The 26,320-nt window shown below is 46.0% G+C and overlaps 11 protein-coding genes across 11 annotated transcripts; 3 read left to right on the top strand and 8 right to left on the bottom strand.

The window, feature by feature from the left end:
• Nucleotides 1–590: 590 nt before the first annotated feature.
• PADG_06798 (uncharacterized protein) lies at nt 591–968 on the top strand (the record flags this gene model as incomplete). The annotated part of the gene is made up of 2 exons (XM_010763936.1): nt 591–826; nt 938–968. The coding sequence occupies 2 exons, from the start codon at nt 591–593 to the stop codon at nt 966–968; spliced, it is 267 nt and encodes an 88-aa protein (XP_010762238.1).
• A 3,865-nt stretch (nt 969–4,833) lies between these two features.
• Nucleotides 4,834–8,664, bottom strand: PADG_06799 (CAMK/CAMKL/KIN4 protein kinase; the record flags this gene model as incomplete). Its single annotated transcript, XM_010763794.1, has 3 exons — nt 4,834–6,605; nt 6,706–7,000; nt 7,066–8,664. 3 exons carry the CDS (start codon nt 8,662–8,664, stop codon nt 4,834–4,836), a joined length of 3,666 nt encoding a protein of 1,221 aa, XP_010762096.1.
• Nucleotides 8,665–9,017: 353 nt separating this feature from the next.
• Nucleotides 9,018–9,924, bottom strand: PADG_06800 (uncharacterized protein; the record flags this gene model as incomplete). Its single annotated transcript, XM_010763937.1, has 2 exons — nt 9,018–9,715; nt 9,837–9,924. The coding sequence occupies 2 exons, from the start codon at nt 9,922–9,924 to the stop codon at nt 9,018–9,020; spliced, it is 786 nt and encodes a 261-aa protein (XP_010762239.1).
• A 1,353-nt stretch (nt 9,925–11,277) lies between these two features.
• PADG_06801 (uncharacterized protein) lies at nt 11,278–12,015 on the top strand (the record flags this gene model as incomplete). The annotated part of the gene is made up of 3 exons (XM_010763795.1): nt 11,278–11,451; nt 11,613–11,810; nt 11,926–12,015. 3 exons carry the CDS (start codon nt 11,278–11,280, stop codon nt 12,013–12,015), a joined length of 462 nt encoding a protein of 153 aa, XP_010762097.1.
• A 1,174-nt stretch (nt 12,016–13,189) lies between these two features.
• On the bottom strand, nt 13,190–13,961 carry PADG_06802 (uncharacterized protein; the record flags this gene model as incomplete). The annotated part of the gene is made up of 3 exons (XM_010763796.1): nt 13,190–13,371; nt 13,564–13,819; nt 13,905–13,961. The coding sequence occupies 3 exons, from the start codon at nt 13,959–13,961 to the stop codon at nt 13,190–13,192; spliced, it is 495 nt and encodes a 164-aa protein (XP_010762098.1).
• A 2,486-nt stretch (nt 13,962–16,447) lies between these two features.
• On the bottom strand, nt 16,448–16,989 carry PADG_12184 (uncharacterized protein; the record flags this gene model as incomplete). The annotated part of the gene is made up of 3 exons (XM_010764016.1): nt 16,448–16,565; nt 16,616–16,795; nt 16,847–16,989. 3 exons carry the CDS (start codon nt 16,987–16,989, stop codon nt 16,448–16,450), a joined length of 441 nt encoding a protein of 146 aa, XP_010762318.1.
• Nucleotides 16,990–17,345: 356 nt separating this feature from the next.
• Nucleotides 17,346–18,503, bottom strand: PADG_12185 (uncharacterized protein; the record flags this gene model as incomplete). Its single annotated transcript, XM_010764017.1, has 4 exons — nt 17,346–17,542; nt 17,625–17,892; nt 17,957–18,268; nt 18,357–18,503. The coding sequence occupies 4 exons, from the start codon at nt 18,501–18,503 to the stop codon at nt 17,346–17,348; spliced, it is 924 nt and encodes a 307-aa protein (XP_010762319.1).
• A 6-nt stretch (nt 18,504–18,509) lies between these two features.
• On the bottom strand, nt 18,510–20,573 carry PADG_12186 (uncharacterized protein; the record flags this gene model as incomplete). Its single annotated transcript, XM_010764018.1, has 3 exons — nt 18,510–18,876; nt 18,984–20,361; nt 20,411–20,573. The coding sequence occupies 3 exons, from the start codon at nt 20,571–20,573 to the stop codon at nt 18,510–18,512; spliced, it is 1,908 nt and encodes a 635-aa protein (XP_010762320.1).
• Nucleotides 20,574–20,696: 123 nt separating this feature from the next.
• PADG_12187 (uncharacterized protein) lies at nt 20,697–22,400 on the bottom strand (the record flags this gene model as incomplete). Its single annotated transcript, XM_010764019.1, has 4 exons — nt 20,697–20,984; nt 21,049–21,630; nt 21,698–21,833; nt 21,922–22,400. 4 exons carry the CDS (start codon nt 22,398–22,400, stop codon nt 20,697–20,699), a joined length of 1,485 nt encoding a protein of 494 aa, XP_010762321.1.
• Nucleotides 22,401–22,710: 310 nt separating this feature from the next.
• PADG_12188 (uncharacterized protein) lies at nt 22,711–23,170 on the top strand (the record flags this gene model as incomplete). Its single annotated transcript, XM_010764020.1, has 2 exons — nt 22,711–22,763; nt 22,900–23,170. 2 exons carry the CDS (start codon nt 22,711–22,713, stop codon nt 23,168–23,170), a joined length of 324 nt encoding a protein of 107 aa, XP_010762322.1.
• Nucleotides 23,171–23,837: 667 nt separating this feature from the next.
• PADG_06804 (uncharacterized protein) lies at nt 23,838–25,487 on the bottom strand (the record flags this gene model as incomplete). Its single annotated transcript, XM_010763938.1, has 2 exons — nt 23,838–24,787; nt 24,854–25,487. The coding sequence occupies 2 exons, from the start codon at nt 25,485–25,487 to the stop codon at nt 23,838–23,840; spliced, it is 1,584 nt and encodes a 527-aa protein (XP_010762240.1).
• Between the last annotated feature and the right edge of the window lie 833 nt (nt 25,488–26,320).

The following is a 26,320-nucleotide window of genomic DNA, read 5'->3' on the forward strand; positions in this document are numbered from 1 at the left end:
GGGCCAAGAAGCAATGGCCCACCTTGCAGGAAACTTGGCAGCTCCGTCCCGAACCTCGCGGGGAGGGCTTTTTTTACCTCCCCAACATTTGTTTTACGTTTGCGGGAGAGATAGAACAACATTGAGGGTCTCCCCCCCGGCCCCCCCCCCCCCCCCCCCAACCCAACCCAACCCCCGCTCTCTCAAGATTCTGACCGTCTGGATAAATAGAGGAAAAAGCTGGATTGGGGAAAAACCTATATAAGGGCCCGCTCTGCCTCCTCGGATAGAGAGTCAGTCTCCAGAGGCATATTTTGAAAACTTCCGACTACTTCTGGAAGTATCTACAAGCGAAATACACTCCTCATATAGTTGTACATATCGTTCGTTCATTTGAAGGCAAATCTGACATCAAAACTTTCCCACGCGAGTTTTATCCACCGGTTATTTTTGCCGTCTTTACTTCTACCCCTTTTTCCACCCCTTTTACCTACCTTCCCATCTTTTCTATATCACCGCCTTTTTGAAGCCTCTGTTTTGCCAGTTCACTCGAAGAACAACAACCCACATCTTGTTTTCGAATCCTCGTTTTACAATACGTCGCTCTCAACATGTATTTCCACACTGCAACGCAGAAATTCCTCATCCTCGTACCTCAGGAAAAACCAGCCTCCAAACTCCCAGCAGCGGATGCAGCATCGGATGCAGCACCACTGCTCATCAGTTCTCCTCAGTCTTCGCCCGATGACACAGAATCCCCGGCCAACCCTTTGCCGCAGAAGACAACCCGTTCTCCCAGTACCAGCTCGACTTCATCGACTGATAGCAAAAAAAGCGGCTTTTTGCGGTTGGGGGTTTAAATAGATTCGCTTTTCCTAGAGTCATTGAAGGCGAAGATATCCCTATTTCTTGTAGTTTGTTTACTCTTCCTTTTTAACGCCGCATCTACCCTTTCCAGACATGCCATTCCGGACAAGTGGGATAATTAGTTCCTAGCCGCAGAAGGGCATTCTGTAATTATTTTGCCTTTCCGTTCTCCCGCTCTCCCGTTTTCCCGTTTTCTCGTTTTACCTTTTTACCTTTTTCCCCTTTTAAAACTCTTTCGGTTTCTTTTAAGTTGGCGACGTGAAGCCTGGCGCGATATCCGTTTGACAGTGGGACCACCTTATGATTCGATCGTCAGATAACTCTAAAAATAAACTCGTGAAGTTAAAGAAGATTGCATTCATTTTGCTCACTCAATCCATTTCCTCTTGTAAATCTCAACTTCCAATATTGAGACTGAAAGTGGAGAGCCAAATGGCTCTCCATTCCCTGTATGAAAGCCCAAATACGGAGCAGTAGGTGGGCCCATTGTTAAACCTCACATTCCTATCACTGGCGCAATTCTGGCTGCAGCAATATCACTCCCACACAACTACGCCAATCAGACTGGGTTGACACAAATAACTACGTGAGATCTACATCTTATATTAGCTTTTTCTATTATTATTGAAGACTTCTGCAACGCTTGTTGATTCGAATGCAGCAACAATGTAGTAGGGTGCTACAAGAGAGAGAGAGAGAGAGAGAGAGAGAGAGAGAGAGAGAGAGAGAGAAAGAGAAATACAGAATAAAGAGAATTAAATCGTTGTTTTCAGTTGACATCGGTCGAATTGCCAAACACTCCCTCACACTTCCAGATGACTGGCTGCTAATGCGTCTGGGAGGCAAGAAGAAGAAGAAGAAGAAGAAGAAAAATTCATAATCCGGCGGCTTACCCTGGGATCAGCTCGTTCAGCCATTTGCCGGCATGTATTCTTCCCACCATTATCCCGCTGTCAACTGCTATTACTACTTTTAAGTTAAAAGCATCTACAGCCCCGCTCCTCTTTTCCTGGGAGGGGGGGGGGGGGGGGGGGGGGGCAAATCTAGATCTCCCTCGTGCGCACAGAGTTCTAGGCTTAGAGGGTTCAAAAAAAAAAAAAAAATTAACTATATAACTACTAATGCAGGAGCCAGAAGAGAAGCCGGCCGGATTTTCCTGCCAACACTTTTGTAGCCTGTTCTGTGCTACTGCATGCAGATATTCCAGACTCAAGACACGGGATTTGCAGACTAGACACGCTAACTACTCCAAGAGCGGTGTTCAATTTTTCATCTTTTACGCTTCTTACAGGTACCACAGAGCGCTGCAGTGGCGCATTGAACGGCATAGATTTCAAGCCCAAGATCATAGCAGGCCGGAGGCCAAAGCATAAACAAAAAAGGTTTGCGGCGGGATTTTACCATATCGAGTGCTCCATCTGATCATAATAACCAGTTAGTGCAACAGATAGCTTAGCTATGTCCATAACGTTTTTTTTTTTTTTTTTTTAACCCACTCCCATCCTGGAAATCATAGCATGGGTAGGAGGGTTTTGTTATCAGTGTATCACAGTGGCAGGGAGAAGATCTTGGCTGCTTCAGTAGCTAGCTGGCTCCGGACGAGTGAATCGATCCTTTTTCATTTTGTTGGAGACGCCGCCCCCTCCAATTGCAGCACAGAGCGTCTCACACAGCACCAACAACACCGCTCTCCTCCCCGGCTGCTTGCCAAGTGAAAGACCTTCTCCATAGTTATTAGCCCCAGTCCTTCCCTCGAGATCTCCGTTCCGCCACCAGGGCATTGCCCAGTACCCAAAACAAGATCCGCAAATTCTTTGATTCTCGAAAGAGCCAAAAAAAAAATAAAATAAAAAAAATAAAAAAAATAAAAAAATAAAAAAATAAAAAGAAGAAAAAACAATAAATAAACATATCGTCCAACTGCGGCATGGGCGCATCACGGATGCAAATGCTGCCCTCGCGCTGCACTGCTTGACATCGGCAACTAGAGCGCGGGCGCCTCCCTCTCTGCAAGAGGGAACAACAGGTTGGGGGGATGGAAGGGAAAACTAACTGCAGGGCGACGGCCCTAGAAGCACTCTTGGCTGTCCAATGTCAGAGGAGAACCCCATTGGCTAGGAAGGCTTATACAACGGTATGTCTCATTCTGCACCACATCGCGGATGGATTGCCTGGAACCGGAAATCCGTTGGTGACAGAAGAGCAGGCAGTCTTGGCGGGGGTTTGATCCATTGGGCTGCTTCCATTGATGTGTTTCCCCGGATGTTGCACATGGTCGCCTCAGTGGGTATTATTGGGCTGGTGAGATGGGCGCAAGAAGGACATTAGGTACCTTTCCTTTCCTTTTTTTTTTTTTTTTTTTTTTCGGAGAATCCCTGGACATCCTTGATTCATGCTCTCTTTGCCTGTGTCTATTGGATGGAACTTTCGAAGCTGGTGTCATGTGATTTGAATGATCGGCTTTGAGCTTGCATTGAAAATCCACGGAACAACCGTGCAAAGTTATATGCGTGAAATCAATTATTTCGTGATGAAGTTGCATGAGAGGGGGGATTGGGGTGGAGAAGGGGTGACCTATCAAACGTAGAAAATAGACATCTAAGAAAACAAAAATCGCAGAGGTAAAATTAACCGGGCACATATATTACTATACGTGTACTCCTCACGCGGAACGAATAAAATGGTATCTCAATTGCTTAGCTGTTGAATACAAGATAAATATGTAAATAAAAACCGATATAATCTTCTCACATCTGCCACCTTGCCTTGCCCTATTTACAGCAGGTGTCCAAAAACCAACAAAAGTCAGATGACCGGGAGTTGATAGTAAATAATGAACAAAAGAAAGGAAGAAGGCTATTCATAGCTTTGCAGCACACATGAGAAGAAGTAGTAGTTATTCGCGGAAAGTGATAATAAATGGCACGAGGAGTTCATTAGTGGCCATGCCGGAGAATATTCCGAGTTGAGTGGTTTGACGACGGAAAGGAAAACCAATAATAATTGGTTTGGATAAAGGGAAGAGACAATAAAAAAGAAAAAGAAAACAAAGAAAAAAAAGAAAAAAGCTTGATTGATTTATCCAGTTAAGTGAAAAATGAAGAATGAAATAAAATAGGAAAGTAATAACATTGACTAACAAAGGAAATAATATAATAAGGAAACAAAAAAAAAAAAAAAAGTAAAAACAAACAAATTGGATATTTATTGACACAATGTAAAAAAGTGAAGAGCAACCGGTTAAGATGATGAAAAGCAGAAAAATGAGAAGGAAAAAACAGAAAACATGCACAACAGAAAATTCAAACCATCAGAGACGGAGTGACAAAGGAATTAAGAAATAATGCAGGGGGAAAACAAGGAGTTAAAGCTTCAAGGGGAATTGGCCTCTTTCGCAAAAATAGTGCAAGAGAGAGAGGAAGAGTTCAAGCAATGCGCTTGAGGACGGGTAGGACCTGGGAATCCATGCCGAAGACATGAATAAATAAAAGGCCAAAACGAGCCCAAGGGAGGGGGGGGTGAATATAATTCATATCAGAGAAAAACAAGAAAAAAAGGGATGTTATTGTGGTGGTACAAAGCAGGGTTGTGTGTTATTATGGACTTCTCTTGCTCCATGAACCAGAATAGACTCGTAAAGGGAATAAAGCAAATAGGAGGATGAAGGGGATGGGAATGGAATATGCGTATGTCTTGGGAAGGGGGAAATGGGGAAGAATATCAACCTCTTTCCTCTCGCCTGATGACCTATCAAACTCTTTTCTTCATACCCCCATCAAACTCAAACCGCCTCTCTTATTGCCCTCCATATCGTTTCATCTTCCTGGTAGCAATTGCCGAGAATCTGCATGGCATGGATGTAAAAATCTTTCTTCAGACCGTCAGACAAGCTGAACAAGCTGGCCTGATCGCTTCACAAGTCCTAACTATAACCATAATATCCTTCGCCCATCCAAGGAAAATCCCAACAAACACCCCTCACCCCCTTCACTGATCACCGGCCCGATACTTCCCCCTCCTCCTGAAAAAGTCCATAACCCTCCTTGCCGCCCCCGAGCTCCCCGAATGATGCTCATGGCTCTTCTCATACTCATCGGCGAACCGCCGATTATTCTTCTGCAGCACACTGTGTCCTCCCCTCCCGCCAGAGCCAGACTGCGACTGTGATGGGAAACCACCCTCCTGGATCGACTGTCCGGAACCATTGTCATAATTTGGAATATACCTATCCGGGTAGCTGGGCATAAACTGCTCTGTGTTACTGGCGTTCGGCGACTCGGGTGATGATAGGAAGTATTGACCTCCTGTCGATGGGCCTGCAGGCGGCTGCGAAGAAGCGGAGTTGAGGTTTTGGTCATTTTGGTAATGGTGGTCAGTGGCTATGTGTTGGGATCCGTACGGGTTACTTTTGTCCTGGGGTTCGGAGCCAGCATGAAGGGCTGCAAACTGCTGGTCGATCTGATTGGAGTAGTTTATCATGTCTAGGTGGTCGTCGGTGTTGCCAAAGGATTGTTCGTCCGGGTGATGGACGGTATGTTCTGGGTTTTCGTGTTGAAATTGTGAAGGAGATTTGGCGGTTGATAGGTGCCTCTGTTGCTGCTTTTGACCTCCACTCTCCGGTGAGCGAAGAAAGTCATTGATCTGCGCCATAGAAGTCTCGGTAGTAGGAGACGTCTCCTTGCTAGAAGAGGAAAATCCCTTCACGGAGAACGAAACAGGCAGGAGTGAGAATCTCCGTGGCCTAGCCATACTCTCCCTCGTAGGATCAGACTGTTTGCGGTGGAAGGGATACGAAATCGACCGACGCGAATCTATGGATGCTCGCGGCTCATCCGAGACGGTCGGTTCCTTCATGCTTGTTGGTGGGCAGCGTTTAGTTGGCTTTTGCTCCTGGTTAGATGAAGATGATCGACCACCAAATATCGATCCAGACCTGCCGAATAATTTCTCCCCAATGCTATTAACAGTACTGGATCGCTTGTGGCCCTTGGCTGTGCCCTCCTGTTGTTGCCCAGCGGCATAATCCTGGTTTGTGACTTGTTGAACAAGGGAATTTTCTGTGGGATGTTGAGTCATGGGAGGAGTCATGGTGTAAGTTTTACCAAGTTTAGGCTGCGCGAGACGGCCTTGGACATTTGTTGTTGCGACTGCAGGGGCTGCAGGTTGACTATAAGAACCTCTGGACGGCAGACGGCTATCATATCTACCGGTAACTGTAGAAGCCATGGACCCGCCAGTGCGAGGCCTGTTCGTTTGCGACAACGCACCTTGAAGACCAGAATATGCACCAGTTAGGTCCGAGACCGATTGCGCTAGATTTCCAGACTGTGATTGAGGCATACCTTGTTGAAGTCGTTCTGTTGTGTTTTGGTTTGTAGTCGCGGGATTGGTTGGAGGATTCTTCGGTAATGGATTAGATCGTGGAGAGGTAGCAGCAACACCCCCTGAACTTGAACCAGGAGGCTCTCTACTAGATTCTGGTCGCGTGTGGGACGAAACTGGAGGCGCCGAAGCTGTTACCATAAACGAGGACGCAACAGTTGAGTCTCCACGAGCTGTCTGAGACTGAGGTGCCACGTATTCGACTTGCACCGTTCTCCTCTTTGCATCTCTGTGTTGTTTTGCCTTTTCATCATCCAGCGAGATTTTGGCCCCCTGATGGCTAAAGCCTCCCATCGGAGGAACGTTGCTATGATGGTGGCTTTTAGGTTCTCTTACAGATGCGCTGCGGGCAAGCGATGGAGTTTCTTGTTGGTCTTCTATTAGAAGAACATTTTAGTGATAAAACATTTCGAAAGTGACGACTAAGAGCACTGAGAGTCTCTTTTGTTTTGCTTGATCTGAAAATTAAGAACTCACCAGCAGGAACAGTGGTATTGGCAATATCAGCCACATTTGTAGTATTACTCGTAATATGAGATATAATATGTGCATATTCCGAAAGCCAGCTATGCCGTGCGACTTCGAAGAGATCGGCCCGTTTTCGAGGATCCGGCACGAGGATGCGACGTAATAAATCTCGCGCATGAGGTGTGACGTATTCGGGAAAAGTGAGTGGTGTAGTGACGATGTATTTGTAGAGCAGATTAATGTTATCACCCTCTGGGTTTGCAGGATCATCATCAAATGGAAGATAACCGGCAAGCATAGCATACTGAAACACACAATGTTAGCACAGGCCAAACAAAGTGAAAGTTATGTAAGGATATTCAATCGCACCAGTATAACCCCACAGCTCCAGACATCAACTTTACGCCCAGTGTACAATGAATCGGTAACGACCAGCTCTGGAGCCGCATAGCAGGGGCTGCCACAGCTAGTCTGCATTAGATCACCGCGCCTAAGGCCCTTCGCATTGGGCCGGTCTAGTTTCATCCTCCTCACGAACTCCCTATTGGTCAGATTATATTCAATTTCCTCACCCAGTTCATCGGACGGGTCGAACGTGTTTGCGAATCCAAAATCGGTGATGATGATATTCCGGTTGCGATCGAGCATTAAGTTCTCCAGCTTGAGATCGCGGTGAACAATTCCCTTCTTGTGCAAATAGCCTACGCCGGAAACTAGTTGGGCAAATAGGCGACGAGCAGGGTTGTCCTTTAGATACCGGTGGTTGAGGATGTAGTCGAACAATTCGCCTCCAGACGCATACTCCAAAACAATGCCAATATGTCGGTCTGTCTCAGCCATCTCGTGTAGTCGCACAATATTTGGATGTGAGAGTTCTTTCAAAATCGAGATTTCGCGATAGATTTTCGGGAGGCGACTCGGGTTGTTTCCGAGACTCTCCCTTCGCAGCAACTTGATCGCAACTTGCACGCTACCGTCTTTTTTCCAGCCGAGTCTAACTTTTCCAAACTCACCTTCGCCAATGGTTTGACCGAGGACATAGTCACCAAACGTTGTCTCTTTTCGCCTTGAGGAATTTGAATAGTCATGCCGGCTTCGAGCCCCTCTTCCGCCATCATCAACACCCTCACTGCTAACAAGTCCCAATCCGGATACGGGTTCTCGGTCAGGTTGAGCTTCTGCCTGACGCTCCTTTTCGCGTGCAATATCCACCTGTGGATCTGTTGCAACCATGCGATCAATCGCCGAGCTTCCTTGCTTATGAATACCAGCTGGAATCGAAGTTGGGCCCATTGTAGCCTCAGAGCGACTCTCCATTGCGGGAGGAGGCGACATGTGGTCTCTGGGTTCTCGTGTGCTTGCAGCTCTTTGTGGACGTTCGGGTGAATGTGGGCCTTTGCGACGCGACTTGGCAGTTGCCGGGCCACCGTTATCTTTCATTCTCTCACGCGCATTTGTTTCACGAGTATGTTCTCGATCTCCGCGGTTCCGTCCGTTGTCTCCCTTTCGTTTGGAGTGTTTAGAGTTGCTTACTCGCTCAGTGGAATTGTTCGCAGACGGGTTATTTGACGAGGTGCGGCTCCGTTGGTTCGACGACGTACGAGGAGGGGGAATCGGGGGAGACCCAGGGCCGTCGGACAAGGTGGGTGTAGGGCGAGGACGCGGATTGATGGGTCCTTGAGCTGTAGGTGGAGTGGCCGGTGAAGGGGAAGCATGGGTCGAAGGGGGCAAGGGAAGATGCTGGGGGGGATTCATTGTCGAGGTGACGGTAGATGGAGGAGAATTGAACTGGTCAGGACTAACCGGTGCGGTGGGGTGAGCAGCATTGTCGCCGTGCTGTCTACTTGAAAATCGTTGCCCAACTGCTGTTTGTTGGAGTGGCGGCGGTCTGGAAGGTCCCGTTGGTGCATATTGGCTGGGTGACTGAGCGGTGCTATGCTGGGAAGCGATCTGCGTAGCAGACGACATGCCTTCCCCGAGAAAGAAAGCAGCCAGAAGGTGGACAGTGGGGATTCAATCTTCCATGTACCAGCAGTCGATTTTGACTAGACCACAATCCAGCTGGCTTTCGCGATTGATTCTTACTCGAAAAAATAAAAAAGAAGAAGAAGAAAAAGAAAAAAAAAATGAATGAATGAGTGTTTGGGTGGTTCAAGCGATGAACATTTGTCCACAGAGACACTGCACACTCAATATTGGTTTACCCACTGCTAACGGCGCACAATCGCCAGCAGTCCAAAAGCATCTAATTAAAATTAAAATAATACACCAAACAAAGCTTGTCTTCTGGATGGGTTCTTGAGCGAATTGGTATCGCCAAATCAATTGACAATTGGCAGTATGAGCGGTGGGCTGTGTTGTTTATGGTGTCGGAGGGTTGGGTTGCCAGACGACGCGAAGGGGGGGGCCAGCTGCACACGGTTGGAGGGGTCTAGAAACCCGATGCGAGTCAAACGACGTAGATTGGCTGAGTTGCAGGACAACACAAGGGCGCCTTTTGCGCTTTGAAGAAACAGAAAGAAGGAAAGGCGGGCTAGCAACGCGTGTTTTGTGTGGTGTGTTTCTGCTCGACCGACAACAAGAGACCGCCGCAACCAGACAAAAAGAAGTTGTTGAAAATCTGTTTGCTTCTGTTTGGTGCGTGATGTGCCCGGGGCAAACGTGCCTTCCACCGCGGATGTGCTACTTCCACACCCAATTTGTCGGGCGCGGTTTTGCAGTATTAGGATTAAGCGTAGCAGGAGCAAGAGTTTTTTTGTGGATATAGCAGTATGTAGCGCAGTGGCAGTGGCAGTGGCAGTGGGAGTGGGAGTGGGAGTGGGAGTGGGAGTGGGAGTGGGAGTGGGAGTGGGAGTGGGAGCAGGGATCTGCAGTAGGGAGTGGTGAGGAGTAGTAGCAGCAGCAGCAGCAGCAGCAGTGGCTACAGAACGGCGTGTCGTGGACCCAGCGCGAAAACAACGGCAGACAATCGATGGATGTTGAGTGTTGTTGATTGATGGTATGCGGGTGGAGCTGCTGACTGATGTGATGGAAGTGAGCGGATCAGGATGTATGGAAGGAGGGGAAGAGCCAGGAACAGGAGGGGACGAGACGAGACGATGGAATAAATTAAGTAAACGGGTTCAACGACGCGGACGGACGTGACGACGGGAATGCGGCAACCAGCTTCTTGGGCGAGTGAGGGATTGTCCAAGGTACGATTGGAGGTCCAGTTGACCAAAACGGCATGATCGACAGTAGGACCTAGGGTAGGGAGAGCAAGGGGCGTATGGATTAAAAAAGGAGCGGGGGAAGACCTAGAGAAGCCGACCGGGCGACCTGGTCTTGAGGGGAGGTTTGGTTTAAATAATTGACACCTGGCGTGGAAGAAAAGGAGTGAGAATGGTGGGAGAGATGGGTTGAGAGGGAATGAAAGCGTTGGGGGAGGGGTTAAGGGAGAGATTGGGAGAGAAAGAAAACGGAGAAGAGGAGGAGAGGAGGAGAGCGAGGATTGAGATGGGAGAGGGAGAGGGAGAGATAGAGAGAGACAGGGAGAGAGAAGGGGGGAGGGGGGAGGGAGAGAGGGAGAGACGTGAGAGGGAGAGGGAGAGAGAGAGAGAGAGAGAGATAGAGAGAGAGAGAGAGGGTGGTAGGAAAAGTGGAGGAGGCTTAGTGTTGCGGAATTGAGGAATTGAAATGAGGGAATGAGAAGACTGAGAAGACTGAGAACAACAACAAAGCGGACAGGAAGGCTAATGAGGACTAGCACGAGGAGATTCAACCAAGCAACGACCTAGTAAGAAACTAACTGTGGATACCACCTCCGTAGACATGCGAGAGAATGAGAGAACGAGAGAGAGAGAGAGAGAGATGTGACGGAGAGATGAGATTGAAGGAATGAACTGAGTTGAGGATATCCATTATTTGGTTTCGGGTTCAATGTCTGATGTATGAAAGTGACATGGCAGAACTAAAGTAGTATTAACTAAATAGTTAAGCAGTTAACTATAGTTAGCTAGTTAATGAGAAATAACACTTATTTATATCAACAGTTCCATAATAGCAAATCTACAACAACGAGTCACAGCTGTGTCCAGAGCACAACCATCATCTTCATCTCAATCAAACGAAATCGAACGTTCTCCATTATTTCTCTCAATGGAACCAGAGTTTAGAGCCAGGGGAAATAACTCGTGACCATTGAAAACTAGTTGTGACTAACTCTCAGTAGTTACATTACCGATCTGGTTCTAGCGTTCTCTCTGTTCCCTTGCTGCTTTGTTACAAAATGGGCGCTCAGTCGTCGTTTTATTTTCACTTTTCTTCCTGCTTACTCTCGCTTCTTCACTTTTGTTTTCCACTCGGGAGTCTACTGGGAACCAATTCACCTGGAATTCTCCCCAAGCTCACCCGCCCGTTGCCCTCACATGCTCCCCCTTCCCGGCGGAGTCAAACCCCGTGTCGCTGACGCCGCCTTCTCATTTACACACGCTGCATCCTGTGCTGGCTCTTCCAACCTGTTATCTCCCAAGTCAATCCCTTCAAAGTGACGAGAATCCCGCAAAAGTCAGAGGCGAGCTCCTCACAATCGACATCCAAAAGATGACTGGATCGACTCGTGTCGCCTCGCAATCGGTTGGCTGCCAGCAAGCAAACATCTCTCTCCTGATTCCGAGGTTTGCGGGTAGCGGGGGGATCAGCCGTAAGAAGAATCTGAAGGACAAAGATGAAGCGCGATCTGACCAACAGAGTGGGCCTTTTCAATCTGCAATACGGGTAAGCAAGGAGGGCAACATGTTACAGGTAGGAAGTGCCTACCCGGATTGAGACCGCTCGCTGTGTCAGAACGTTCTGACTCTGCCCTGACGTGTGCAAAAGGCATTTCCTGAGCTCTGTCAATGCCTGCTCATATGTCTTTTTTACTTAACTCTTGACAGCTGTGCCGAATGATCTCGTCAGCCCCTCAGATTTTGGAACTTCCGTGGCCATTTTGGTATTGTCTTCCAAGCAGCTTCAACCCTTTTCTATGCAATCCGCAATGGCAGGTCGATGAATGTCGCGGACTTGTTCTCCAGTGCTCAGGGGAGAGGGAGTTGACTGGTTTCAGCTTCAATGCGTCCCTTTATCCGATGCAGGTACGGATGCCCTGTCTGACAGGCTACGTCCCTTGTCCTTCCGCGTAACCATTTCGTGGTGCATTTTTCTGAAAGTGCTCGCAAAGTTTTGCCATTCGTAAACAGCACTTTCCAGATGCTCCTTTATCTCGATATGACGAATCTCACAGAGCTCTTCAGACTTCTCATTCAGTTTATGGCGACGTTTGATATTCCGGTGCTCTGAGCTAACCGCTTGACGACGGCGGCTTAGAGGAGGCTTTCAATGTTGCAGGTAACTTTATATTCGGGAATTTAGGTTCTCTTGGCTCGTCGATGGAGGCGATAAATCAGCCTGTCCTTGCTAGAAAAGAAAATGAAAATGCATGGGCTTCGTTCCCAAGGTCCCACGCCGTGGAAAATTATTGCGGAGAGGCTTGAATTGCTGTCAGGAACAAATTAGACCCGCATTGCGGGCATCACCGCGGTAGCAACCAGTCTATTCTTGTCAGCGAAGCCTGTTATACATAAAACGAAAGTATGGCTATATGTGAGCATTCCTGATATGTAGGCTTGGGGACGGAGGATAGGAACGGTGCAGACGGAGAGAGGGTGGGCCTTTTATTTATTATTTTCTATATCCCAGGCATGGGCTAGAAGGCAAAATTCATCCCTTCACCTGACCTCTCGATGGAACTGCTCTCCTCTGCACTCATCTCCAGCTGACAGATTGGAAGTCGAATCTGACGGTCTCCCCAAACTCCTCTCCCACATGTTCAGAACCGCTGGAGCGCCATTAAAAGCAAATCCCACAGGTTGCCTAGACCTTTGCCTAGAACCTCCTTCCCTGCCACTCCACAGAGTTTAATAAAAGAAGCCACCCGCCTGAAAATCACCGCTCGCGTAACTAGTTAACTACCTCTTTTGAGGTTCAAGGAACTTGCTTCATCTCTAACATTCTTATCCCCACCATAACGTTACAGATCAACCATCTCTCGCTAGCTTCAACCTCCCTATCTCAAATCTTTCAACCTTCATGCTTTACTCGGTTCAACTAGTTATCGAATTCCAAGCCTAGTCTTGATGAAAATCTGCTTCCGGTCGTGTACCAAGTGTCTTAGGGCGTTTCTCTCCACTGTTTCATGTCACATGAATAAATGCCCAGCCTAATCCACAGCCTTTAGTTCTAGCCAAGTGTTACCGATGTGTGCCTGCTGAAGGCCTGATTTGTGTTGTCAAAGTGTCTGGAATTTTGGAAAAAAAAAAAAAAAAAAAAAAAAACTGTGCCTCATCCAAACCAGGGTTCTCCCCCGGCTGGCTGCTTTGTCCTTGCAGTCGTTTTCAAGCAGGGAGACCAAACAAAAGCTGGAGATGTGGGACAAGGAGGATGGATGCCTGCTGAGTTTTGCAATTGCTGTCTCTCACCGGCATACGCCCTTGCACAGCAACTCCCAATTGGCGCACAGGAACTGATAGACATCATCATCATCATCATCATCATCATCATCATCATCATCATCATCATCATCATCATCATCATCATCATCATCATCATCATCATCATCTTTGCTTCCTCTCGCCTTTTGACCACAGTCCAAATGTACTGCGGTGGTCAGCCATTCGTAGACACCCAACAAGATGCAGGAATCTTTCCATCAATGCAATCTGTTCTAGTTGAATCATCCAATGTCATGTGTGATTAGGCCCTCGTGCTTCAACGCATAGAACCTTTATATATATATATTATTTTATTTTGACTCCAGTATATCCAAATAGTTTCTTATCCTTGTCAGACTTGATCCTACGCTTGTGGTCATTTCCTCGAGCCAGTCGAGGAAGGGTTTGAATGTTGGAGGCGCTGAAAGTCTCATGAAATCACGAGGGGTGAGGTGGTTTCTTGGGAATGATCCAGGCCCAATGCAACCGCGCTTGGTGTTGTTTGCAAACTGTTGTTCCCTCACTCCGCTGCCAGTCTCAGGACGGCAGCGGCAGCAGTGGGTTGCGGAACACCAGACGCCTGGCTTTCTCTTTTCCTTGGATGTCGCAACCGCCTATCCGGATGGATCTCAGCAAATTCACTGTTCAATCAACCGTCTAACTAGGCTTGAAATGGATTGCATCCCAGCCCAAAACTACAGTGCCAGCGCTGGTAAAAGCGGCCACGCTCACAGCCTGATTGGGGAGGTGGTTCATGCGTGGCCCCCCTCCCCCCCCCACGATATTATGATGATACAGACATACAGACATTCATACATAATGTAGTTACGGGCAACTCTCTATCAAATGACACATGACTTCACTAGTTCCCACTTCTCTTCCTTGTATATATAAAAGGCAGTTGAATGGAGAAAAGGAAGAGATCCCTAATGATTGGTATGCCCCGCCCCGTCTTGGGCCGCGCTCTGGCACAGATGATGTGATGATGTATGTAGGTTGATAATAAGAACTAAATCATCCACAGTGATTGGCAGGGCTGAGATGCAACCAAAACAATCAACAAAGCAGTCAATGACAGCGTGGCACTGTGGCAAAACAAAAAGAAAAGAAAAAAAGAAAGAAAAAAAAAAAGAAAGAAAAAAGAATGTTGAAAGAGAACTGGAAGAACCTTGTCTTCATCTCAAACTCAACAGCTTCCTTTTTACCTTCGCGCTAGGAGCTAACTAGTGAGCCATAGCTAATATTCCTATCAATTCTTGTTTGGATTTTGAAACATGAAAGGAGGATCTAAATCAGTCAATTAATAAATAATCAAACTGCTCTTGTTTTGGAAGATGTTCTCTATAAATAGCAAGCAGTGCCTTTAGTACATAGCTATATACTACATGCCTGGAAATTGCCACAACAGATCACCTTGCAGCATTAAATTTAGAAGTGTTGAAAGCAAAATGTTCAACTAGTTAACACTAAAGAAAAAAAAAAAAAGTGAAAGTAAATATCAGTCTGCTAATACCTAAACTAATTAAATAAAATAGTAATTCTAGTCTATCAATGTTTCACATATGTATATATATATATTCACTCAATAGGTGCTTTAATGTCTGGACAAAGGCATGATCCAAGGGATTAACATGCATGGTATAGCTTAGTTGCTGTTCTATGAGCCAGACTGAGATCTTCTGCAGACCCTATCCTGGAGTGTTTCATTATGAAACCCTCCAAATGCATCCTCAAGAAAAAGAAAAGAAGAAGAAAATCTCATGATTGCATGGAGAAACATCCATTAGATTATCTTACATTTCACTGTTGTACTTGGTATTGTTGCTGCGAGTCCCTGCTGAATAAACTCTTTGACTTTCTCACTTGCAACCAGAAATGCTACCTTGCCAATCTCATTTATTTTTTTCATAGAACACCAGAATCCAATTGTCAGAGACAAAGGAGTGCATTGATATTAACTAGGGTAGACATCTTTTATTAATCTGGAGATCTTGGAACTAGTCAATTTGAAAACAATAGTTAATTTAATAAAGTTGGTTTCTACTATTAGATAACTATGAAGTTATCTCAAGCTGCATAGAGATCAGTCACTCTTCAAAGCTGTTAAATACCCTATGCTACAGCCATATAAAAAGATAAGCAAAAGCAAAAGTAAAAGAAACACAAAAAGAAATAAATATTTTGGAATGCAGGTTCCTTCCTAACTTAAATCTGATATTTATCATTTTGCTCTAGTTTTGACAGATTACTCTCATCTGTTAAGTTATATTTTTTCTAATTAATTAGCTAGCTAGTGATTCCGTCAATTGTTGAGATTTAACACATTATGAGATTTGAGCTTGTAATAACCTATCACTAATGCATGACTTCTGCTGGCATCTTTTATGGACTTTAAACTAATAAAGTTCTCATCATTTTAACATGGCTTCCTTGCCTCTCAGGTGGGTAAAATAACTAATTAGTGAGTTGTCAAACAGGTAAGAGTACATATCTTACAACCTCATAGACTAGACAGTTGATGAATATACATCATGATGCTGGCTGTCAATGGAGTCTGCAATGTAATCAGACATCTAAGCTGTAAGGAATTAAGGAATTGGTCTTTTTGAGAAGTGTATAAGTAATGAGTTCAACCTGAGAGAGTTGGACAAGAGTGTGAGCTGAGTCCAATAGAAGTTTAACTTACAGAATATATGCGCATGTTGGTGTAGTTAACTGATTACACAGCTCATTTATTTTTGATTCCAGGGGTTTTACAACAGCGCGATTCCTAAAACTCATATCATGTGCAGTTGTAGAACATAAGTGGATTGAATAAAATACAATCAGATCTATAGAAACCTTTAAATCTCTCAGAGATTCACTTTATTGCAGTGGGATAGAGTATTGGAGTATTTTTAAACTCACTGGCACTCTCCATTGGAGAATGATAACATCCTCACCTTCAAAGAAGGATTATATTAACCCTCCTTGTATGAAAGGATAACAACAAGAGGTGTAAAGTGCTTGTAACTGAAGGAAATGAACAGAAAAGAGGCCAGCAAAAGTGTTCTATCATCAAATTAAAAACTATACACATAAATCTGAATGTAAGTTATATCTTGATATAAACATCAATGTCATTTGAATATAATTTGCAGCTTACTCATTGTCTTCATTCCCATCATTGTCACTTCTATCATCACCGCTGCTTCCATTTCCCCTCCGTAACCTGGTCTTTTCCTTCTCTTCCAAAATCGCAGTCACTCAAAAGACCGCTTGTCCAATATTGACATCCATGTTTTTACCTTATCAGTCATCATGTTATTGCTATTTCCAGCCCTATCGCGGTCCCCTTCCTCATCATCATCACCACCACATCTGTGGACGGATGAACCGCACCCATTTTCTGCTGGATAAGTGACACACACCTCACCAGCTCATTCGCATCCTGCAAGCTGATGAGAATCCTCTTCTTGTCTGATTTTGCTGATGCATTGCGCAGCAACTGCATGATCTTACTCTGACTGCACTTCTTCCACAAAATAGTTAGTTCATCATCTATGGAATTGAAGGTGCTGAATGCGCTGAGCTTGAACTTGGTGCCTGATCTGTAAGAATCATTAAAATTCTAGTAAATAATAGGAGTTCCTCTGTAGTACCTGTAATTTTCGTGGTTGATTTTCAAGATTGTAGTGTTAAGGGTTTGCAGAAGGTAAGTTATGAGCTTGTTCTCTGCAATCTCTAAGGGAGTAATTCCTGTAGCGTTTTCCAGATTGACAAGGCTGGAATCCCTCTTTAACATTATTCAAAGATACTTGATGTTCTGAATTCTGGTAACTTGATGGATTGGATAGTTTCCTTCTTTGTCAAGGATATAGAGCCCTTTCCTCCAGTAATATCAAGTATTGTTTCAAGCGTATCTGTTGTGGTCTTATGTGACTTTTGAAGCCACTTTGACAAGGGACTCTGCCTACCCATTCAAGATAACTTGATCTTGCAGACTGTAAACGAGATCTTTGTACTGCAAGGGTTGAGAGGGACCCCAGGATCTAAGATGCCACTCAGCACTCTAATGATTTCAGTAGAGTGATTGGCGGAGGAAGGATGTGGGACAAGAATGTAATGAAGCATGTTATGGCCATTATTGTCCCAAGTGATTTAGTCTGCTCCAGCCTCAACAAGCACCCTGGTGGCTATAATCCTCTGACCAGCAAATGCCAGATGCAGTGATGTGAGATCATCAGCATTCTTTGTGTGCAAGGAGTCTGGGAATTGTTGGAGGATAAAGTGAATGAGAGAAATGCCAAGTTCCTCAGTTGGTGCGGTCATTACAGCACAGTGGAGAGCCAAATTTCCTGATGGTGGTTGTCAGTTCATGAACAATGATTCTCATAGAAGAGGAAGGGAAAGAGCAACTGTGTAACTCACATCAAGCACCCAGCCAGGATGTTATCATCTCCTCAAATCCACTCTCTTCTTGGAAAAGGGGCGCCAGGCGACTGTCATCTCTGAAAGTGTGTAGAAATTCCCTATATTTCTTTTCAGGCTCATTGTTAAGGAACCACTTAACAGACTCAAGATTCTTCAATGTAATGGTGAGCAAAAGAAATGAGTTGGAGCTTTGTAATGAGCGTCCATAAGGGTATACATTTTCAGTCACCCAATCTTCCCATTTCCTCCTGTACACAGAGAGGCCTTGATAATACTTGGTTATTTGATAGGAAAGTTGCGCTCATTTAGCTGATAATTAACCATGGTCAATTACATACCTTTTGTTTAGTTTTCACTTTGACACCAGCTTCCTCCATCAGAGCCGGAAATGGGAATCCAATCCCCATTTTTAACATGAAAAAACCTAGCATCTCAGTTTGGCCATTCTTCACAGCTAGTTTGAATATATCAAAGCTAACCGTGATAAACTTGTGATAGTCACCATTGTCAGATTTACTCTTGATAAAGTAGTGTGTTTGCTTCTTGACTAAAAATTTGACTGCTGCCATGTCATTTTGCCAGACAGCAAAATCAAGTAGAGACATGCCCTGGATTGCGAAAGATGCCTTCATAGTTTGTGTGGCCCAATACTGTAGACAATGAGGCGAGAAGGTCAGTAAAACAAAAGATCCAAAACAATTTATGAAATTAAAGGCAGGCCAAAGCATGACTGCTTACAGTAGAATCCTGAGTCCAGCTCCCTACAATGTTGGACAAGTGTTTGTGTTCACTTTTCACAAATTCCTTATCTCCCAGGAATAGAGACATATCTCGGCTACGAGTGAGAAGATAAAAGGGGGAAGTCGTGTATTTACTGGTGTTCATGGTATCTCAAACATCATCAATGGTTTGCTGGTCATTAACAATGTTGAAATGCACACCTACTCCATCATTATCTGAGTCATCATCAGTTTCGCCGCTGGAACTGTAATCATTAACATTAGAGTCAACAACAACTTTATATACTTTACAGCTTGTCTTTTTGGTATCTGCTTGGACTTGTTGAGCCTCAACATCTTGAAGAATTGCCCTAGCCAGCTTGAAGTGGCCCTGAGCCACAGCAATAGTGAATGGGTCAAAGAGCCGCACTTTGTGCATTGCTGTAAGCTGAAGCGATGATGATGATTTATTCAGAGCCTGTGGCTCAGTGGTAAGTTGCTTGACTCTCACAAGATCACCATCCCATGCGGCTTGGAACCTGTTTTCCAATAATTAGAGAGTAAATGACATCTTATAGTGATAGTATGGAGGGCAGAACTACAGAAGGAGGAGAAAAAATGAAGGGAGGAAAAGAGATAAACCTACAGTGGAAGATACTGTTTCATATCCAGATCTCCAACATCTTGATCTGTAAATGTATAATTGATTTCAAACTTCTTCAATGTTGTGTCATCAAGAACTAATGGCATTCTGTCCCTCCCATGTTGAACATGAGCATTGCCATCATGTGTAGGGTGCAATTCTGCAAAGATTTTGCCACCTTTTGCTTTCAAGGCTTGTTCGACTTTCTCTAGAGCCTCAATTTCATGTTTGATCCCGTCGGCATTCTGCTTCTCTTGTTGTTGGGCTTCTGTAAATCTTTTGCTGTTCAACTCATTTTCGATTACCTCAACTGCAATTTTGGCCATGGCGAGATCCTTCTGGACAAAGGAATATTCAAATGTCCCTTCCATCAGACCATCCAAATAAACTGCGTCCGATTTGAGCTCTGCATTCAGAGAAGTGATGGGTTTACTGCGATGCTGAATCAATGACTTCAAAAAATCCTTTCGCGCGCCAATAACATCAAGAACAGTCCGACCATTGTTAGAGCTACCAAAATCCGAATCAAGTAATGCGTACGCATCTATCGTCATTGTGTTAGGATCAGCCCCGGCATCCAAGAGCTTTCTGACCACCACAGGTGTTGAAAATTCAGCTGCTTTAACAATCAGTTGAACCATACAAGCCTCAATCTTCGTCATCTTTCCCTGGCGAGCCCAAAAACGTCGGTGACATTCAGTGGGCACTGATAGAGTGCCGCCGTTGTCCAATGATTTTTCAATCATAGCAATGCCCTTGTGCCTAACCGCTGTCGTTAAAGGTAGTACAGCTCGAGGTCGCCAATCAGTAGTGACAGTTGGGTGATTTATTGCAAGGTGGGAAGCAGGTCCGTCGAATTTGAAAATCGCGTCAAGAAGACGAGATTCTCCAACCATTACAAGAGAATAAAACGCTGTCAGATGTTGCATATCGGCTTGTGTGGAAGAAGCGCCCAGCTCTAGGAGGGTCTGTAATAAAGCCTTGGATATCTCGAAAGGGTGGTGCATTGCAAGGAGCATGGAAAAGAGCACATGAGATTGACTGTACTCCTTCTTCACAAACGGCTGGTTTACATCAACACCAAATTCCGTGGCAAGGCAGTTGACAATATCGACATGGCCATTTAGAATAGCCACATGAAGCGGACTAAGTGGGATATCCCACGAAATAACGCCAAGGTTATCGTAAAAATTAGGCTCGTCTTCCTCGTCGTTCTGTTCTTCCATGGTGACCTTTGAGGGGTCGGTAACAATGACCATTGACCCTTGAGTGGCGGCGTAGGGGGACTGTGGGCCGGTTCTCACAATTGAAATGTCGTCAAACTCTCCTTCACCTTCCTCATCGTCGTCGCCATCTGATTCGATATTATGTCCAGCAGTTTCTGGATTTTTATTTGATTTTTTCCAGATATTCCACCTGATTTGCCTCACTTTTCCGAAGAATGGCTCGCAAGATTCTCACATCCCCACGAGCGGCAGCAAGATGAAGGGAGGTGAATCCGTCAGCGACGCGGCTCACAAGCCGGGCCCCGCGGTTGACGAGGCATTGTACAATTTCGGGGGTGCCGCACATTATTGCTAGATGCAAAGGCATGCCCCCTGTGTAGTCTCGCTGGTTTACATTGAAGTTTCCTGGGTGCAACACTTTTGAACGTGGGCAATATATCCCTCAACAATGGCTTTACAGAGACTTTCTGCGTCGTTGACGTACGCGAATTCAGTCCAATCTGAATCCGTTATAGGATTGAAGCTCCCGATTGCTTGTCTTCCAGGATCGTTTTTCATAAAATTGGACTTTGCCTGACACGTATTTTTTACCCTCCTGCTCTGAGATGTCCTTCTCCTCGTCTGTAAGCGGAACAGGGCAAAACCCACAGCAATCGTCGGTGACGTGCTCTACGCTACCAAAAAACGCAGGGTGCCTATGCAAATCCACAGAACGATCCTTAGGCTTGTTCCACTCAGCATTTAGGAGTAAATCCTTCTTGTAGATTAATTTCTCGATCTGTTAAGAAAGAGATATCAATGACAAGGCCCCTTGTAAAAAAGGGACGTGGAAAAACAAATACCTTCTTGGACGTGTATTTTGGCCCATACGGAATGGTGAATGTGTGGTAGTTAGAAACATCCTCTTGCTCAACCCATTCTGCAACATCTTCCGGTTGGACTTCTTTCAGGTTTGCTCTGTTGCGATAATAGATCTTCCCACCGGCTGGAAGAGGTCTATCTCGGGCTGCACGGCGCTGCCCAATGTACTTTTCCCTCCCAGCTTGGGTAGGAAATTTCTCCGTAACTATGAGTCGGGCGAGGCCAACAATATGATTAAAGCTTCTTTCGAAGATTGTCGGATCAATCTTGGAACGGTCCAGGGCCGGCCAGTGCACCTCAAATCCGCGGTGGGCATATTTGGCAAGGCGGTTTTCATACGAAGGAGAACGCCGGGTGAGGTCCATGGAGTTCGTCTGAGTAGCAAAAGCTGCGATTGCCCGGGGACTGGCCCAAACCTGCGAGCCATCAAATTCGGTGCAGGCACAATCGACATCGAAGCCTGTCAAGATTTCCGAGACGCTTTTATAGAGTCTGAGAACTATCTGGACATGACGAACTGGATATTTTGAGACAATTGTTAGGGCATCTTTGGATCGAATGACCTGTTCCCGCTGTTAGATATCTTCCGCAATAAATAAGAATCTTATGATTGAAATTAATTTTATATACGCTGACTTCCTCCAAAATACTGTTGCGGACGCATGTCTCAATCTGTTTGATTTTCTCGATAGCCTGTTCTTCGTTAAGCCCATAGAGGAACAGATCGACGTCGGAGGAAGTTGCAATTTTTTCGTGGTAGTATTCTCTGTTGAAAGATCAACAAAATGCAGTAAATCTCAAAAGGGCATGTCTAAGGTCTATCTATAGAAGGCCAAATAATTTCGTTTTCATACCTCTGCGCCTTCCGGGAGGAACTGCACTTGTCAGGAACAGGCAACAGGCACGTAGTCACAGCACTTCCAGACACAACAACATTGCTCCAGTCCATATCGACCAAGGATAACTCCGAAAACAGTCTGAAATTATCCATGAACTGATCGAACGTAGGAACAATGGCAGGGCCGCCATTCCCTTTCAGTGCTCTGTGAATCAGTGGAAGAATATCCTTTTCAGCGTCCGCTGGGCTTTCGTTAAGAAGATCCCGCGCTTTCACCTTAAGGCGTTCGGCTTGACCGTTATAGACGGGGAGAACATTGAGATGAGGGTCCTCAAGGATTTTATTGTCAGGCTCTTGGGCAAAAACCTCACGGAGCTTATACTTATAGGCTTTGAACGGAGCCATCACACTGCCGGTAAGAACTTCATCACGACTATTTTTATCCAGATAGGAAATGAAGTCATTCAACGGCACTGGGATAGACGGTAACTCCATGCTTACGGGAGGCGAACACAATATGTCAAATTTCACGAGATAAAATCAAGAACAAAGGCGGGTAAAGGGTTTCGGGGACTATTGCTGTCAGAACTAAGTGCTTGGGCAAGAAGACTGTTGCTCAAAGGCCAACAACAATTATGAAAACTGAAAACAACCACGGATTGAAGCTGCCTTTTGAAGTTCACCCAATTGAGTTTGGAAATACGAGACTTTTGAAAAGTACAGGCCCCAGTAGGCAGCAACGCAGCGCTAACCATCTGTGGTCGAGGGACAAATTAATTAGTCTGAAACGTTGCATAAAATCATAATGGCAACAGCGCCAGCAGAAGAGCCGACTTGGGAGCTGGCGCCGACTCCCAAGTACGTCCCATATATGTGCCACTGAGCTCTGTGGTCGACATGCGCGAAAGCGAAGTTGACCAGATGTGTCATGGTTGCCTTCCCCTAGCGAGCATAAGGGGGTTTCCGGGGTCGCGCTAAATTTTTTAGCCTGTAGTTTAATCTCTCCTTTAACTGTAGGGGTTGAAGTTAACAAGGGATCCAAGGAGCACGCCAGGCAGCATATCCACTTCTACCTTGACGACAAAAGGGCTGGCGATGACTTCGCTTCATTTTCATTTCCATCGTTGTTACTAACTCATGGGTCGTCCAGTTTGACACCCCAAAAGTGTCGAAGCCTATTGCCATCGCTGGAACGAGGCCCTCAGGCAAGGAAAACAGATAGGAACGATAGAAAGGATATGTCCAGACTGCCCATCCCAACCTGACGGCCTGACCTGGGAACAGGCGATAACTAACTGGCCGTTGAAAGAAAGTTGCAAAGTTTTGAGATCTCATAACTTAATTGCCTACTCGGGACTAGGTAGATTTTGGGGGTTGGGGTTGAATCAAGCTTATTTTAATACATGCCGCGGGAAATACGATTGCCAATTACGGCAGTCACGACCTCTCAAGCGCCCAAATGGAATATCTGTGCCCGAAGGGGAAATAGATATACAACCTTGGGACAAAAAAAAAAGAACCTTTTAAATAGGTAAAAATACAAACGCTGAGCGGTGACAGACCAGGATTATAAATTCAACCCTGAGAGCACTACAACACAGATTCTGCCGTGCAGTTAACTACCGTGCAGGTATTCCAGGGAAAGATGTATCTTCTATTAGTTATGCCAATTATTGCCGTTCCAATATCAAGACACTAATTACAGCAAGCGCCAAAAAACGCGGGAAAATACTAAAAAACTCCCAAATGGAATGAGCGCGGAAATGCAGAAAACAAAAGGCCCCAGGAATCATTCGAAGAACCAGCTGGAAAGCTAAACTAATACAGCGAGGATCGTGTATCGAAAAACAAGTGATACAGAAAGACCCCCAAAGAGATGTCGCAAACGCCGGAAAACTTAAGCCCTACCCGCCCTCAAACTTTTTAACGGGATTAAACGTTCGATTGCTTGCCATTACGCAATGGCGTGCCGCCCAGCGAGCGCCCAGTCTGCACACCATAGGCAGGTGGTGGAGTAGGAGCGGGCGACGGACCACGAGGATGGTGAGGAGGGTTGACAGCTGTTAAGCCAGATAAGCTTTGGCTACTCCCCGACCCCATGAGAGGGGGAGGCGGTGGAGGCTGCTGCCCAAACAATCCAGGATGCGGCTTATGATCATCGCCGCCAACGACAATTTGCTGTCCATCCTTCATGCGACCTACTACCATTCCCTTCGCAACGGATCTGAGAACGGCCTTGCGAGACACGCCCGCAGCATCAATGTAGACCAGGCCGACATTTTTCACCCCGCCAGCTAGGTTGGCGGTGACTCTGCCAGCCTCTTCGCCGTAGCGGTGGCCAACGACTGTGGTTGCGGCACATTGTCCCGAATGCAGGAGATTTTTTGCGCTCTGGTCGATGCCGTCTGCGATTGTCGAGAAGGCGATGAGGGACTTATTCAGGATACCGGGCTTGTATTCGTAGATTGGCTGGCCATTTTCATCGTAGCCTTTTGGTTTTGAACCTTGGTTCTTGCCCGCGACGGAGGCGCCCAGGTTCTGCGCTATCTGGGTTACCGTACCAACAGTTTTGGATGAGAGTCCCGCGGCGCTGGTGGAGATTGTATTGATCCTCCGGATCCGAGCGTGGGTCGTTGGTTTGAATGTCATGGGTTTGGCATTGGGCTTTGTTTTCTGGGTGAAGGTGTTTGCGCCGGATTGCAGGGACTTGCCGATAAACGCAGAACCTGCAACCAACAGGCGCGAGGCGGTGACGGATGTCTGAACAATGGTGGACTTTGCATAGGCCGGGTGTCTCGCGGTGTGAAGATATTCTTCAGAGATATTCTGAACTCTGATCTTGCTACCTTGTCCCTCAGAGGGGAGCTGGATTTCAACCGGATCTATTTTTGCAGCTCTGGTGAGAAAAATTTATTTACCAGAATTGTGTAGGGTGAGATTGGACATACTCTTCGAGCCGTGCTTCACATCTGCAGCCTCCACGACGTTAAAGCCATCCGTCAGCTCTCCAACCACGCTTCCATTCTCCTCGTCAACCAGGACGATTTGACCGGACTTGGGTTTCGCAGTCTCACTCCTGTGGTCACTCCCGGTTCCAACGTATCCTTCACCAGGAGCATATGTGGCAGGGTTATATTTAGCAAAGTTCGGGGGGGAAGACCGCTCGAGGAAGGCCGTACACTGAGCGAGAATAGTTTCAAAGGTGTCCACGTCTTCCTGGGACACTTCATCTGGACCATTGCCGATTGGAGGAAATTGGATACGCGTGAATGCCCCGGCTTCGGGTCCCAGATCCCAGCGTGGGATGAGGTAGCTGTCGGGTGGCTGGTGGTATATCTGAGTAGTTGCGGGTAAAGGCAGATCCAACTCGGGGGGGAGGTGTAGATGGAGGTAAAAGTCGTCTTCTGGAGGCTGGGAGGCTAATTCGGGATCCGTAGACGGGCATGAGGTTGGGACCATCAAAAGAGAGAGTGTTTGAGGGCCGGATGGGGTGAGTTCCGATTCCTCTCCATTCTGAATATGGAACGCTCTGATATTGTTGATGCTGAAAAACAGACGAGGATCGTAAGGTCCCCCCGACATTCTCGCGATCTAGAGTTGACAAACTGAGTGTATCACTTGAGTATTCAACAGATGTCAGTATGGATCATGGTTTATTGCGACACAATTCTCGTCCTTCTTTACAGTTTTGAGGGGCAACATACGTAATCCTGACAACAGAGAAATATGGACTTGGTATTTCAACCACAGTTACGGTTGCGGCGGGGGAGGGAACTTTTGAAAGCGAAGATGTAAGATATCAAACCCAGCCACACAAGGCAGTGATAAATTCCAAAGAAGAAAGAAAAATAAGATCGCCAGAACAAAAAGGTGGGAGACTGAAGAATATATCGCTCCTGAGAAAGGAAGAGGGGTTGGGTTGGTTGGTTTGTTTTAGTACGGAGGGGCATCAGCCACAAATCGCAGGGTACGCACAACCTTGGGACTTCCATATGGTTCAACCAGGGCTCCAGAGTCGGTGATTGGCCAGCAGCGGGGAAGTTGCGTGTGAGCGGCGGGATCCTTTCACGGCGTCAAGTTGGGCTTGGCGCAGGTTTATTGGCGGAACATCGTGAGAGGGGATGACGTCACCGACACCCAACCGGAAAGTCCCTATAATGCACTGCCACCGGTTAACTATGTGGCTGGTGACTATCATATCTAATGCAACAAGTCTTAGTATGCAGCAACGCAATCGTTGATCACATGCAACATCGCTGAAAGTTTCAATCTTTCGCGACAGTTTACGAGAAAGAGAATTCAGTGTATTATTTTAATTGTCATAAATAGGTTAAGAATCTCTTTATATTATACGATTGTTTAGTTGATTAGTTAAAACGCAAGTGAGAGATATTATACCATGCAGCAGCTTGAAA

Source organism: Paracoccidioides brasiliensis (genome assembly GCF_000150735.1).
Source record: "Paracoccidioides brasiliensis Pb18 unplaced genomic scaffold supercont2.9, whole genome shotgun sequence".
Taxonomy (NCBI): domain Eukaryota; kingdom Fungi; phylum Ascomycota; class Eurotiomycetes; order Onygenales; family Ajellomycetaceae; genus Paracoccidioides; species Paracoccidioides brasiliensis.